A 15,981-nucleotide genomic window follows, 5' to 3' on the forward strand; every position below is an offset into this window, starting at 1 on the left:
GCCCTTTGTAAGGACGGGGGACCCCACAATCCCGCCCACATTTTTCACATGCTGGGCACTGTGGGCTACACAGGGGTCAGCCCCGGGTCTCCCCAAAACCAACACCTCATGCTTTTGACCACACTCCTCTCTGTGGGTGAGAAGCCCAGGTCCGGGCTCCCACTGCTGCGCCTGGTTCCTGAAGCACAGTCAGGGTCCTCGGTGGGGACAGACAGAATGGCCACCGCCTCCTCAGCCCCTGGGAATGGTGGCATTGGCTTCTGTTTTAATGAACAAGGTCAAGGCAAGTTGGCCCCTGGCTTCGATGCCCTGACTCTGGCAGGCCCCCAGAAGCTTCCTTCCAAGGGGAGGGGGGACCCCAGGGAGCCCTTCCCCTGGGCTGACAGTGCAGAGAGGCCCCGTGAGGACAGCGGGGAGGCCACTTGAAGGTTGGGGCCGGCCCGCCCCAGGAAGGCCTTGCTTGGGTAGGTCTAGGTGACAGTTTCCTGTGGCAGGTCCCAACAGGCCACACCAGCTTTGATAAACGAGGGAAAAATGCGCCCGGTTAGGTAGAAGTGGTTCTGGTGCCTCGCGAGCCCAGCAGCTGTGTGGGTTATCTGTGCTAACCCCTCCCTCCAGATGCTTCTCTGCAGATAGGAAGTGTGGCCCGGCACCACGGGTACCCCTGGGGGAACCAGTCCCTTCTCTCCCCTGAGCTTACCTGGATGCCAAGCGAGGACAATGACATTCATCCAGTGGAAGGGGCGCCCAGTAGGAGCCTGGGTTGAGCAATTTAGCAATCCTGTGCTGCCCTGGGCACACAAGGCTGCTTAGAAGGGGAAGGGGAATATGACCTCTAATTTCATGTGTCAGGCTAGCTGGGCCAAAGTGCCCAGACATTTGGCCAAACGTTATTCTGGATGTTACTGTGATGGTGCTTTAGGATGAGATTAACATTTGAATTAATTCAAAGTCAAGCAGATTGCCCTCCATAATGGGGGTGGGCTGTGTCCAATCAGTTGAAGGAGTAAATAGAGCCAAAGGCTGACTTCCCCTGAAGTAGAGGGCATGTTGCCAGCAGCTGTCCTTCGGATCTGGACCACAACGTTGGGTCCTCCTCGGGTCCGCAATCTTCCGGCCCCCGTGCAGCTTTGGGACCCGGCAGCCTCCGTAATTGTGTGAGCTGATTCCTTCCAACAAACCTCGTAATATTTATATACCCGCATCCTCTTGCTATGTTTCTCTGGAGAGCCCTGGCAAACACGGAGTCTCGGGGGGGCTGAGCTGCTCTTTTCCCCACAACCAGGAAGGAGGCCAAGCCCTTGACAGGTGTTGGTGACGAGCATCAGCCACACAGGTCCCCAGGCCGGTCAGAGCTCACAGAAGCCTTCTGGAAGGGTCAGATTTGAGCGAAATAACCTGAAAGACTCTCCCTGGATATGCCAGCCCCACCTCTCCGTCCTCAACATCGCCACGGCCAGGGCGTGGTGGTCGTGACGGCCGCAGCTAATAGTCACCAGAGAGCACGCCCCCAAAAGCTCTGTGCCAACCTCCTCGGCCTTTTGGGGAGTGTTTTTGTTTTGCCGTTTTAGAAGCACTGCCCCAAAAGGTGTGGTTTGGGGGCCCGCTGCCTGAGCCGCCCCTTTCCCACGAAGATAAAGCTCCCATGGTGGAGTTGGCCTGGGGAGGAAGCCTCGCGGGGAGCGTGGAAACGGCAGGAGCGCAGGGTGGGGACGGGGGACCTGAACACCACCCCGGTGTGAGCCCCTCTCTCCAGTCCAGAGAAGCCGGGTCCCGAGAGCTCGTGGATCTGCTGGGAAGAATCCAGAAAAGGCCAGGAGGCTCACTCCTCATTAGCACCTCATTCGCATGCTGGGGCCACAGGAAGGGATGCTGTGCCACCCGAAGGCTGGCTCCCCGGGCCGGGGACCTCTGAGCCTCCTCCCTTCCCTCTCCCCGAAGCCGGCTGTCTTCACCACCTGACGTCCCTCAGAACATGACCAGAGGCGCAGGGAAGTCAGTGAACTCGGCGACACTGCCCTTTCTAACCAAGAGGACAGGAGGTGACCCCCGGTGCTCGGCAGGAACGCGGTCCTGCGCGAGGACCGTCTACCCAAGGACAGGGGAGGCGGATAAAAGACTGAACGCTTTAGTCTGGCTTCTTTGCGCCGCGTAGCGGGCCTAGCTGGCTTCCGTGACGGTGACGCACCTAGAAAAGCAACTGGGCAAATCACAAAACAAGAGAGAAGTCAGTGTAGAGAACGGGAGCACCCGGGCTCGGTTCCTGGCGAGCCAACTCACCCACCGCCTCGTTGGCGGGATGGAAGCAAACGGTGACACGCCGGCCATTTGCTGGCACTGCTTCAGGTTCTGGCTGGCGTGGCCCTCGCTTCTGTTGAGCTTTTCTTTGCTTGGAGAGCAGGGGGAGGGGTGGGGGGAGAGGGAGGGAGAGAGAGGATCCCAGGCGGGGCTCGAACCCACGAACGGCGAGACCATGAGCTGAGCCGAAACCAAGAGCTGGGCGCTTAACCGACTGAGCCACCCGGGCGCCCCTCCCTGTTTTTTAAAAATTTATTGAGGTGATATGCACACAAGATCCAGGTAGCCATCCCCAGTCACGGCTTCCGTCCAGCTCACACATTCCCACCCTCCAAAGCGAAACCCTCGACCCGTTCAGCCACGTCTCCTCCTCCGCCTCCCCGGGCACCTGCCCAACGCCAACCTCGTTTCACGGATTTGCCTGTTCTGGACGCTTCGCGCACATCGAATCGTGTAACATGTGAGCTTCCGTGTCTGTCGCCCGTCCTCAGGACTCCGTCCCTTTCACGGCTGATGATACTCCAGCGTCCGGATGGAGCACATTTGTTCGTCCGTCCGCCCACTGAGGCACATGGGGCTGTCTCCCCTCCGGGCCGTCGGGAACAGCACCCAGAGCATGTGCACCTGTATTCCTTTGAGTCTTTGTTTGCAATTCTTTTGAGCCATGTGCCTGCAACAGCGCTTCACGGTTCATGAAACTTTAGACCCGCTCAGTGTCCCAGCATCGCGACTGGACCAAGGGCACCAGGTCAGGAATGGCAGGGGCAGGCCACAGCCTTGACCGAGCGCTGTGCTCTCTCCCTGTGGCGGCCACCGGAACGATAAAGGTCCCCGTGCCTTCTGCCGCCCCCCAAGCTAGGTTTGCCCACATGCCCAGGCACCTGGAGGAGGCCCGGGTAGGGTCTGATCCACGGTCCCAGGCAAAGGCTTTTGCTTCCTGGGGAGGCTAATCCGAAGTCTGGGTGGAGAAAGGGGAGCACGAGGGACGAGCTCATTTGGGAAGTCCCGCCCAGTTACTCAGCATCGAGTAAACATCGGTTATTCCCACTCGGGGCTAAAGGGACGAGGAGGAAAGTTCCCTGGTCATGCTGCCTTCCCGAGAAGCCACCATGAGCGCAGAGGTTTAGCTGCGTGGAGAGAGAAAGTCGGTGTGGGTTCATCACAAAGTCAGGCGACCGGTTCTAAATCAATGCGGTGGGCCTCGGGGCCCGCTGAGGTGCCGTCATTGATCCGCACCCCCCCTCCTCCTGCCCGACAGCAGGGAAGCTCCCAGCACCTGCCCCGTCACACACACCGGGAGATACACAAAACAGCTCGTGTTAATGGTGAAAGTCAAGGCAGTTGCCCTGAAAAGTGACAACAGATCCCCTTGACTCTGGTACTTTGGGGAACCCCCCCCCCCCAGAGAGAAGGCCACAGCTTCTGGGCCCACGGCCGGCCCACCCCGAGCCAGCTCTCCCACGCAGGTGGCCACGGTCCAATCTCACCGCCCTTTCTTCCAGCGCTCGCCCATCACAGGTTCACACCGCCATTGGTTCGCTTTTCCTGTTTGACGTTTTAGGTATTAATTTCCGAAGGCGGAAGACGGCGTTCGTAACAACCTCGCCCACACCCACAGCCACCCCGTGAGTCCTATCGCCGAGAATGAAATCAAACTTCACTGCATATACATCGCTAGGATGATCAGTTATGAGGCGACGCGCCCCTGGCTTGTGTGGACTGGAATGGGAACTTTCTACCACACAGCTAGGAAGGTTGTACGAAATGGGAGGTTCCTTTTAAATGATTAGCTAAACATAGCAGGAAGGAAAGGACCAGACTCTCCAGAGGCTAATAGAGACATAAAGACCAGCACCGTCCCCTACGAGGGGGCTTGGGCCGAACGTCTCAGGGGCAGGAGGTAAGGCCTGGAGCTATGGCCGCACCTGACCCCCTTGAAGGGCCCCTGAGGAAACACACCCACCTAAGGCACATCTGTCTCAGCCTGTGCCCCAGATGGAAAGCAATTCCCCTTGAGAATTTTGTCTTGTTGGGTCTGTCCCTTTCCCGGCCCTAAAATCCACATAAGAGTGATCACAGGACGACCCCGAGCCTTACAAACACGAATCTCTTACAAACACGTCCTCGGCCCAGGCACATACGATTCCCACAGGCACGGCCCTGCCGAACATGAGCTCACAATCCAAAATTATGACACACGAGGAGACGGTCGACCGGCAGGCCTCATAAACAGAGAGATGAGATTCCTGAGACCCTCAGGCAACAAGATGACCAGATAACGGCTTTAAGTAAACACATTTCAAATGATGACAGGTGTAAAGCTAAGACCTGAACACGGGACACGTGCTGAACAACGCAAGGCAGATTTGGAAGGAATGAAGTCGAGCTCCTGGAAATGAAATACAGTGAGTGAAAGCAAAATGCCCATGGACGGCTCACTACAGAACGGACTTATCTCGAAGTCAGCTCCACTCTGCAGCTAGAAGGTTCGGCTCCGTGTGGTAGTGGGCGGTGCAGAGAACAGCGCAGGGGGAAGGGAGCCCGGAACGTGGGCGGGACGCTGAGGCTTAAAGGAGAAAGTTAGGGCACTTGCCTCAGAATGTTGCCGGCACTGTTTGGCTTCTGGCTTCTGCTTTGTTGTCTAGAAGCCTGATGCTGTGGGTTTAAGTCCTGCCCCGAGGAGCTGTGGGAGGGCCTCTGAGCGCCCTCCTGCTGTTCCAGGGCGTGGCGCCAGTGCTGTGCGTGCTATCCGGCCAGGGATGCTCTGCGCACCTGCCACCTCCATGTGACCGCCCTGTCCTGTAGCCTGGGGGCGTTTCCTCTCCGTCCCGGCCCTCCTGTCACAGGGATGCTGGAATGATTCTGACTTTCCCTTCCTGAAGAGTCTTCTCTCATCACATTTACAAATTTTTCAACTTCTGTCCTCTAAATGTGTGTGCACACACACATTCCCGTCCTGCTTTCCATCTACTTAAAATGTCCTGTTTTGGGGGCACCTGGGTGGCTCAGTCGGTTAAGCGTCTGACTTGGGCTCAGGTCATGATCTCGCGGTCCGTGAGTTCGGGCCCCGCCTCGGGCTCTGTGCTGACAGCTCGGAGCCTGAAGCCTGCTTCCGATTCTGTGTCTCCCTCTCTCTCTGCCCCTCCTCTACTCACACTTTGTCTCTCTCTCTCTCTCTCTCAAAAATAAATAAACATTAAAAAAATTTTTTTAATTTTTTTTTAACGTTTATTTACTTTTGAGACAGAGAGAGACAGAGCATGAATAGGGGAGGGTCAGAGAGAGGGAGACACAGAATCGGAAACAGGCTCCAGGCTCTGAGCTGTCAGCCCAGAGCCCGACACGGGGCTCGAACTCACGGACAGCGAGATCATGACCTGAGCCCAAGTCGGCCGCTTAACCGACTGAGCCACTCAGGCGCCCCCCCCAAAAATTTTTTAAATGTCCTGTTTTCTCTCTGAAATGCTTATAGATTTTACAAATTTCTCTTCTGATCCATGCTTTGTCTCCATTTTCTTCCCCCCTCAGCCCCCCCACCCCACCCCCGGCTTGGTTGGTGGCTTGGGGTGGTGTCTTTGTCTCCCCGCGAGGGGCATTCTTTGCGTCTAGTGGGTTCCCCGCTTACTTCCCAGACATGAGTTAGTAACCGATGTTTGGAGACCCTGTGTGCACAGGTGGGCCCATCCATCTGGACGCGGCTCTGCGGATGATGGGGGCGTGGCCTCTGCCCACCTGGGCTGGAGGGCTCCTCCCCCCTGCAGGAGCTGGGTGCTGACAGAGGGGTGAAGGCTGGAGAGCCAGCTGGCCCGGTTCTCCCCTTCACGGAATCCACCTGATTTCCTCCACTGAGCCCCTTCCCCAGCCCCCCTCCAGATGTGCCAGAGTCGTTGGGTCAGGCGCATCCAGATTCAAGCCGGTCCCGTCCTTGGAGTGGGGCAGGGAGAGAGCCGGCAGCGGCGCAGGGCAGGGTGGGGAGAGGCCTGGTCTAACTGCTCCCCGAAAGGCGGCCAGCAGTCCCCACCTCTGCCCCGGGCGTCTCCTCGGCCTTCATCCCGAAAGTATTCCTGCCAGATCCAGTGGTCAAACACTCTGTCGGGTGGCTAGACATTTCCCGCATGCTTGTTCTCAGGCTCTGGGCTTCTCATCGCGGACGAGAAGGAAGAGTCCGCAGACCGCACAGCCGGCTGACGGACCCATGCCGTCTCCTGCGTGCTGTCCCCCAGGCCCGGGGCCGTCCACAGGTGACAACATCCAGACACAGGCTGGGATCCGCCTCACCAGCTGGACCAGGCAGGCCCCTCCGCGTCTGCCGGACCTCTGGCTGGAGGGAAATACAGCGTATCTTCCGCCATTTCCGTGAAAGGGTGTTTCCAAGCTCCCACCTTGGGATGCGTCCATCGGTGCCCTCCCTCCCCCAGATCTGCTCCCCTCTCCCCCCTTCCCATCCACCCTGGAAAGACCAGCTCCAGCTGGCCCCTGTCTCCCCTCTCTGAGCTCCCAGAGCCAGGATGTGGGACCCGCCTGTCCTCCACTCCGCTGGCATCATCCCACGTCACTCGCCTCTCCTTCCCCCCAACTAAAGCGTCACCACCCCGAAGGCGGACGGGGTCTCACACGGCCCTGCGCCCTCCCCAGGGACAGCCGTCACGAGGCAAGTCCCTCCCCATCTGGCTTCATCCCTGGGAGGCACAGGAGAGGCAGAGGCGGGGAAGGTTCTCTCCTGGGGAGCTGGTCGGCCTTCATCAAGGAGCAGGGCCTTCACTGTGTGTCGCCTCTTTCCCCCAGCTGCCCAGGGAGGACAGGAAGAAAAACGAGGTCCCGTGGCCACAGCCCCGGAGGGGACAGCTGCCACCGCCGAGGTCTCCTTTCTGCCCACAGGCCACCTCCCCTCCAACCCCCAGCCCCTCCTGGTCCTCCCAGTGGGACGGCTGGGCCAGGCAGTGAGGAGGAAGGAAGACACCCGCAGGGAGACGGAGTTCTGCTTGGCTGTCACAGAGGGACTGAGGCTTGACGAACCTGCCCGGCTCCCTGGGGCAGCACCACTCACGCTTTGGGAGGAACCACGCACGACTGTATATTTCCTCTTTTAACTGAACATACCCCGGCGTGGAAACCGGTAAGCAAGAGCATCTCCTGTCCGGCAGCCGGCTTGCTTTTGTCTCTTCCTAGCACATCACAGAGCCCGAGGAGGGGCTCGAACTCCTGAACCACGAGATCATGACCTGAGCCCAAGTCGCTCAACCGAATGAGCCCCCCAGGCGCCCCGAGGCAGACATTTTAAATGTAGAGTTTAGCACTTTCCGTTAACCGTTAACCGGGGAGACAACTTAGTCTTTGTTAGTCTCTTCGTCCCCATGGCCCGTAGCAGCTGCCTCCCTAGGAGGCTCCAGAATGTTCTTCCCCTCCTGTGCTCAGCAGAGTGGCTACCTGAGCCAGGGGACTGTTCCTGCAGGCCTTTCTCTCTTATCCGGTGGCTTCTTCCCTTCGATTAGGAGGGCGGCCTTGAGGGTCCCGCTGGGGTGAGGAACACTGTCCCCAACCTGTCCCCTCAGCAGGGAGCCCGGCCAGTGCTGGGATGCTGGCTCTTTGCCTCCCCTTCCGGGCAGTGGTCAGCGGCTAAAGACAACCCTCTTCATTCTAGACGTCGTCTGGGGTCTCCACTGAGCACTGGCACCTGGGGCTTGTCCCCCACCTCTGATGCATCTAGCAGGTGGCCCCCAGATTGTCTCTGTGACCCACCTGCTGCGGCTTCAAAGCCATCGGGCAGCGACTGCATTATTGGGCTTCTAGTCAACACCTTTCCAGAACATTCAGTCCCCTTCTCCCAGGGTTCTGAGAGGGGCTCTCTGGATCGGGGAGCCTACTATCTGTTTCCCTGAGAAAACGCAAAGGCACACACCCCACACGGCTCCAAATCACTCACAGCTGGCTCCGGGTGTTCTGTGGACGCTCCACAGAGGGCCCCCCGTGTGGGGACACCAGTGGCTGTCACTACCCAGCCTCTAGCCCACCTTTTCCAGTAGGAGCATCTCGACCTTCCTTTGGGAAACTACCAACCCCACGTTCGGGGATGAGATCAACCAGGCTGGGCCCGAACATTCTCTTCCCCTGCCTGCCATGATTGCTGTTAAGGGTGGACACAGCCAGGGAGCCGGGCCGCCATATTGCAAACGTTCTGAGATACCATGAACTGCAAGATGCCCCATTATCTTAAACACCTCCAAAGGAGAAAATATGCTGCCAGTTTCAATTGTACAATGCCATCAACTCTCACAGCCGTTAAAACGTAGGGGTGGTGGGGGAAGGGCGTCTAAGAATCTATGAATGATGCTTGGGGATTGGGAAAGGAAAACTATTGGGAGAAAAAGCTCTTCTACTGGGATCCTTGAGCCAAGATTGTTTAGGCTTGGAGATTTCGGGCCATTTTTGGCCCAGCAGTAAAGCCAACATCAAGGGGAGGTAACACTGTGAACGCCTGGATCCAGCCATTCCTGACCCTGGATTTTCATGATGTAGTACACTTTCTTTGCCCGTGTGGCCCACATCCGTGACTAGTACCGTTCCGTGGAACAGACTGCCCATCCGGTGCCTCTCTTCACGTAAGAGACAACAGTGCCGCTGTCCGCCTGATCTCAGATGTTAGAGCGCAGCCACAGGAGACGGGCCCGGAGGTCTCACACAGAGCGTCCAGTGCAGGGCCCGTATGGGGACGTTCTGAACTCCTGATTCCCATGATAATTGAGAATAAAGGAAGGAAGGAAGGAAGGAAGGGGAGGAAGGAAGGAAGGAAGGAAGGAAGGAAGGAAGGAAGGAAGGAAGAAAGGAAAGAAGGAAGGAAGGGAGGGAGGGAGGGAGGAAGGAAGGGAGGGAGGGAGGGAGGGGAGGAAGGGAGGGAGGGAGGAAGGGAGGGAGGGAGGAAGGGAGGGAGGAAGGGAGGGAGGGAGGGAGGGAAGAAGGAAGGAAGGAAGGAAGGAAGGAAGGAAGGAAGGAAGGAAGGAAGGAAGGGAGGGAGGGAGGGAGGGAGGGAGGGAGGGGAGGAAAACTTGTCCAGGGTTGAGTCTATGTTTCCAAGAACACGGCCACCCAAGCGTAAGCTCGGGGCAAGGATCCTCTCTCCTCCGAAAGTCAACGTCTACAACGCCCGCTCCCTTTCTGCTCCCTTTCTGCTGAGGTGTCAACAAGAAGCCTTAATAACACCGCCCGCCCCGCCCACGCTTTTGTGATCAGCAGCCAGGCTCAGCGGCAGTGAAATGCCTCTGGCAAACAGAGTCCTGGAGAACTGGATTCAGGTTCAGTGACCTGGATAAAGAGGGTGACTTGGCTAACCAGCGCTGGGGGTGGGGCAGTCAAGTGCCAAACCAGTTGTTTGCTAAGGAAGCCAGGTGTCCAACCCCTCTGTGGCTTCAGGCGTGTGTCGAGAAAGGAGATGTGCTGGCAACGAAGTCACAGTGCACCTGAGCCCAGGGGCCCGCGCCTCTCACTTGGCCGGGGGTGAGCGGGGACGGGCATAGGAAGGAACCCAGCACTCACACTCGGGTCCTCCGTGCCCGGCTCTGTGGAGTGTGAACCGTGGCAGATCTTAACGAGAGGCTGGGGCCGAGACCTTTGCTTGCCAGGTGGTCCCCAACCTGAATATCCCGGTCGATCACCAGAGTGTGTTTGGTGCCGTGTCCCCCCCGCCCTGCCCCCTGGTTTTGACATCATCCCAGGCTGCGGTGAGCGGGACAGTCTATGAACTTTAAGGTCAGTGCACGACGGTGCTGCTCTGTGCCTGCTCACGGCTTCTCTTCTGGAACCTACCGTCTCCCCCTCCCAGAGCTGCCGAAGAAAGGCTGGTATGCCTTTCTGATGCTGCTCAGGGCTGGGGCCCTGGAGGGACTAGCCCCAGGGCAACAGCAGGGCACTTGAACTATAAGACCCACCCCTTTGTTTCCTTCAGGGAACGAAGGCACAGCTTTTTCTTAAAGCAGAGGGTCTAAGAGAAAAGTTCATGGCGCCCTGAAACCCGAAGATGCTCCTAAATGAAACAGCATGGAATAGGGATCAGAGGGGAAGGGAGGGTGGGGGGAATGCCCAAATTCTCGGAGACAGGAAGGAGGAAAAATGTAACGTTAAGCCAAGTAGCAGAGTCTTAAGAAAAAAACTTCCTTAAGTCTTGATTCCGGGCATAAAACTCTGTAAAAGGAATCCTCATTCTGTGGGGCTGGGGAACGTGGCTGGTGCACTGGGGGGCAAGAGAACCCGGGCCAGCTCAGCCCGTGTGAAGGGACAAAGGCTGAGGCAGCAGCCAGCGTGGCAGGAAGGTGTATCACATACGCGGGGGCTGAGCAAACGTGCACGTATGCTCAGGACCACGAGGACTAACCTCCTCACCATCAGAGGAAACAGACCCAAATATGGATAAGCTGGAAGAAACCCTGGGGCGTTAGATTGTAGTTGAAGGCACTGATGTGAAATTACGCTTCTCAATAAGATACATGGATCTGAGGAGGCCTGGGTGGTTCAGTTGGTTAGGTGTCCGACTTCGGCTCAAGTTATGATCTCCCGGTTTGTGGGTTCAAATCCCACATCAGGCTCGCTGCTGTCAGCACAGATCCCGCTTTAGATCCTGTGTCCCCCTCTCTCTACTCCTCCCCCGCTCATTCTCTCTCTCCCCGCCCCCCACAAAATAAATAAACTTGAAGGAAAAAAAAAGACACACAGATCTCACACACTCTTTCCCAGATCTGTCTGCCAAGCCTGGAGGGAATGGCAGTCCTGGAACAATGAACACATCCAACCCCTGGATCTCGGTATCCAAACTCTCGTGTCAGAAAGTGAGAGGGGCTCAAACAACGACCGGGATGCATCAAAGGGACACAACAGCTGGCACGGGGCACTCGAATTGGCCAAACTGGGGGTCGTTTGAACACGCAAATAAATGACAATAATGAAGTAGAACCCCCTGATTAAATGGGAATCCATGACTGCATACCGAAGCAAAAAATTAAGAAGGGAGAAGGGAAAGATCTGCTTTATACCCAGTATCCCTCCCATCTGTGGTATTTGCACCAAAAATACATCACTAAAAAAATCCTGAGAATTAAGACAAACCCATATTGAGGACTTTCTACAAAATAACTGTACTTCCCCCCAAAAGGAAAAACTATAAAAGAGAAGACTGAGGAACAGAGGACTGAAGACTCAACAGTCAGGATAATAAAATTGGGGGGAAGGGGGTGGTTCCTGAGCCAGAAAGAGGGAAGGAGGATTCACTTGTCGCTCCCAGTGGTAGTTTTTTCTGTAAAGAACATTTTTGAGACAGTCAACGAAATTTGGGGATTTGTGGATTAGATGATAGTATTGTATCAACATTAATTTCCTAGTTTTGATTGGTACATGTGGTTATATAGAAAGTCCTTATTTGGGGGGAATACATATTGAAGTATTTAGGGGCCATGGGACACACTGTCTGCAATGTATTCAGACAGATGGGTGGATGGAGAGGTATATGGACAGATGGATGGATGGATGGACGGAGGGAGGGAGGGATGGGCAGGTGGGTGGCCAGGCAGATGGATGGATGGATGGATGGATGGATGGATGGATGGATGGATGGATAGACGGAGGGAGGGAGGGATGGGCAGGTGGGTGGCCAGGCAGATGGATGGATGGATGGATGGATGGACGGAGGGAGGGATGGGCAGGTGGGTGGCCAGGCAGATGGATGGATGGATGGATGGATGGATGGATGGATGGATGGATGGGCAGGTGGGTGGCCAGGCAGATGGATGGATGGACGGATGGATGGATGGATGGATGGATGGGCAGGTGGGTGGCCAGGCAGATGGATGGATGGATGGATGGAGGGAGGGAGGGAGGGAGGGAGGGATGGGCAGGTGGGTAGCCAGGCAGATGGATGGATGGATGGATGGATGGATGGATGGATGGATGGATGGAGGGATGGGCAGGTGGGTGGCCAGGCAGATGGATGGATAGATGGATAGATGGATGGATGGATGGATCGATGGACAGAGGGAGGGAGGGATAGGCAGGTGGGTGGCCAGGCAGATGGATGGATGGACAGATGGAGGGAGGGAGGGAGGGAGGGAGGGAGGGATGGGCAGGTGGGTAGCCAGGCAGATGGATAGATGGATGGATGGATGGATGGATGGATGGATGGATGGATAAAATGGGCAGGTGAATGCATGGGTATGTGGGCAGATGGATGAGAAAGAAAAGAGAATGATCAAGCTAATGAGGTAAATGTAGGTGAATGGGGACCCTGGGTAGCAGGTACACCAGAGTGCTACGTATTATAACTTTCCTATAACTTGAAACGATGTCAAAATGTAAGTTTAACAAATAAAGATAAGAATTATAAACACTTAAAAACACATAAAAACATTGGCGTGAGGAACTTGTTCTACCAACGTGAGATCATCTCTCTGCTGGTTCACACATGTAGAAGGGCCGAGCTAAGGAGGCAGGAAGCCTGGGGCCACCCTCCACTTCCTTTCTCCCCTCATGCCACAGGTTAATTCAGAGCACCCAGACTACCCTTCTAGAAGGGCATCTCCGACCACATGACTGCCTGAACCGAATTCTCTGGTTTTCCCAAATCAGATTGTTTGCACTCATTTATAAGAAAAAGTCGTCTCACGGACTCCAAGAGTAGAAGAGGACTTCGTTTTATTGACATTGAACAGAACTGTCTTCCACACATTCTATACAACGGTAGCATATTGGGGTGAACGCAGGAGGCATATTAAAACATAGCCAGTTCTAAGCGGTACGGATATTTCCTGTCATAGAAAAGAAGTATCCTGCCCACAGATTCACATTAACATACACGGTACATTAACATCAATCTCGGTATTGTGCACCAGGCCACAGCACATGTCTGCACACAGGCTCACGCCCTGCGGCAAACCTAGTCCACAGTGTTCAGGGGGCACCACAGGGGGCACCACAGGGGACACGGGAGACACGGAAGGAACACGGCTAGGATCGCGTCTTTTACATCCAAGAGCGTGCCGTTGTCTCCTGGAGCCGCCTCGGGGGTGACATCCTAAGGCCAAGGCTCCCGCACAACGCAGGCGTTTGTCCGGCAGGTCAGAAAACTCCTAAGACCCCAGGACACTAGCATTCCGCACGGATAACCGCCGCAGCAAACGTCAGAGCGGGAAAGAAACCCCCGGCTGAGGGGGGCTCGTCTAGCTAAATAACACTGACGTCCCGAACCGAAACGATGAAGTATGAACGCTGTCTTGACACAGTTCGCGCCAGAGTTCCAAACGCCTCTCGGGCAACAAGGAACGACGGCCAGTAGCACCGTCGGGGTGCGCGTGCGGCCCCCCGCGACCGCTGAGCGGAGGGCAAACTTGGATATGAAAGAGCCGGTCGGATTTGCTGTCCGTTCGCTTTTCAAAACCGAACTTACGACTTTACGTTCACTCTTCACAAACCGGACGACCCGCCGACGCGGACTTTTTTAACAGGTTTAAAGCAACAGGCGATTCCGCGTTCGTCTATTAAAGGTAGCCTACGAGACAAGAATTCCGCTAAAACTTCCGGAAACAGGCTCTTCGCCTGCCGCTGGGTACGCAGATAAAAAGCCACGGCGCCTCCCGCTCCCGCCTCCCCAGAAGCTGCGCTCCGAGCGGCCCCAGGTGGCTCGGCCGAGGCCGGGGTGAACTGCGCCCCACCCACGGCTTTGCCACCGACGGACCCACAGTAGGAGCAAGACACGCAACGAAATGATTCCGACCCGTCTCCCCCCCTCCCCCCCCCCCCCCCCCCCGCGGAAGGCGGGGCTGCCGATCGGCGGGCGACGGGTCGACAGCCAAGTGCATTCTCGCCAGCTGCCTCCGGAGGGAAACGCGGCCGAGCGGATGCCCCGGACGAATCAAGGGTCAGCGGTCACCGGCCTCTCGCCGGCCGCCCGGTCAACGCCCCGCCGGGCCGCGGACGAGGCGCGCGGCGCCGGCCGGCCCGGCGTCACTCTGTCCCCGCGGCGGAACGCGACGGGCCAGGGACCCCGCAAGGGGCCCCCAGGCTAGGTCTTGCTCCGCCGGAGCAGCGCGGCGTCGGGGACGGGGCCGCCCTGGAACTTGAGGCTCTGCAGGTTGACGTGGGCCCCGTGTCGAAGCAGCGTCTCCACCGTCTTGGCGTGCCGGCCCCGGGCGGCCAGGTGCAGCGCGCTGAGCCCCTGCGCGTCGGCCAGGTCGAGCGCGTCGGCGCCGGCCAGCTCCTCCACCACCTCCGCGTGCCCGCCGGCGGCGGCCAGGTGCAGGGCCGTCTGGCCCCGGGGCCCCCGGGCCAGCACGTCGGCCTTCTCCTCCACCAGCAGTCTGACGGTCGCCAGGTGCCCGTTCCGCGACGCCAGGTGCAAGGCGGTGCAGCCCTCGGCGGTCACCGCCTCCTTGCTGGCGCCCCGATGCAGCAGCAGCCTGGCGGTGCTCGTGTGCCCCGTCTCCGCGGCCACGTGCAGGGGCGTCTGCGAGAGCAGGTTGCAGACGTTGACGTCCGAGCGCAGGTCGATGAGCACGCGGGCCACGCGGTAGTGCCCCCGCTGGGCGGCCAGGTGCAGCGGCGTCCTCCCGTCCAGCGTCTGCGCGTCCACGCTCACGCCCGGCTGCTTGGCCAGCAGCTTGACGACGGGCAGGTGGCCCTGCCAGGCGGCGTAGTGCAGCGGCCCCCAGGCGTCCTTGCCCCGCAGCCCCACGTCGCCGCCCCGGCGGAGCAGGATCCGCACGATGCTCTCCTGGCCGTGCTGGCAGGCCACGTGCATGGGGGTGCGGCCCTCGCAGTCCGCCTCGTTCGCGGAGGCGCTCTTCTCCAGCAGCAGCCGCGTGCTGAACTCGTCCCCGTTCTGGGCCGCAAAGTGCAGGGCCGTCCAGCGGTCCTCGTCCGCGGCGTTGACGCTGATCTTGCGGGCCAGCAGGAGCTCCACGACGCCCCGCACCCTCTTCTCCACGGCCACGTGGAGGGGGGTGGAGCCCTTCCGGTTGGTCAGGTTGGGGTTGGCGTTATTGAGCAGCAGCCACTTGACGCACTCCTCCTGCCCGGCCTCCACGGCCACGTGCAGCAGGCTGGAGCCGCCGTCCACGACCAGGTCGACGTCCTGGGGCTGGAGGATCTTCATCAGCCTGCTGGTGTCCCCGTTCACGATGGCATCCACGAGCTTCTTCTTCTGGACGTCTGTCGTGCCGAGATCTGGGGGAGAGAGATACGAGGTTCGGGCTGCGGGCCGCTCCCAAGGCCTGGCGGGCGCCCTAACGCGGCCCGCGCCTCCCCAGCGGCCTCCGGGTCGCCGCGTGCCCGAAACCACTCAGGAGTCTCCCCCGCCGTGTTATTAGATTTCCGGTGCAGGGGGAAGACCGCGGGCAGGCCAAGGGGCTCCCGCGAACTCGCAAAGTAAAAGTCATTCTAGCTGTCCCGCAGGGTCGTCATCGGATAAGGGCGCAGAACTCGGCCTGTCTGTGCTCAGAAAATGGCGGTGATGGCTAATGTTGCTTCGTTAAGAAAATAAAAATGGGGCGCCTGGGTGGCTCGGTTGTTTGAGCGTCCCCCTGTGGCTCAGGTCACGATCTCACGGTTCGTGAGTTTGAGCCTCGCGTCGGGCTCTGTGCTGACAGCCGGGAGCCTGGAGCCTGCTTCGGATTCTGTCTCCCCCCGCCCATCCCTCCCCTGTTCGCGCGC

General features: G+C 58.2%; 1 protein-coding gene and 1 long non-coding RNA gene across 2 annotated transcripts in view; one reads left to right on the forward strand and one right to left on the reverse strand.

Moving 5' to 3' along the window:
* The first annotated feature begins 6,449 nt into the window (after positions 1-6,449).
* On the forward strand, positions 6,450-8,015 carry LOC131512885 (uncharacterized). Its single transcript, XR_009262360.1, has 3 exons — positions 6,450-6,539; positions 7,177-7,414; positions 7,940-8,015. It is a non-coding gene; the product is annotated as an uncharacterized LOC131512885 (long non-coding RNA).
* Positions 8,016-12,944: 4,929 nt separating this feature from the next.
* The window catches only part of RIPK4 (receptor interacting serine/threonine kinase 4), a 28,177-nt gene continuing 25,140 nt past the window's right edge, over positions 12,945-15,981 (reverse strand). Inside the window, exon 8 of the mRNA XM_058732073.1 lies at positions 12,945-15,495. Within this exon, the coding sequence (XP_058588056.1) occupies positions 14,336-15,495 (1,160 nt within the window). The 3' untranslated portion in view covers positions 12,945-14,335. The remainder of the gene's footprint in view (positions 15,496-15,981) is intronic.

The sequence above is a fragment of the Neofelis nebulosa genome, chromosome 5 (genome assembly GCF_028018385.1).
Source record: "Neofelis nebulosa isolate mNeoNeb1 chromosome 5, mNeoNeb1.pri, whole genome shotgun sequence".
Classification (NCBI taxonomy): domain Eukaryota; kingdom Metazoa; phylum Chordata; class Mammalia; order Carnivora; family Felidae; genus Neofelis; species Neofelis nebulosa.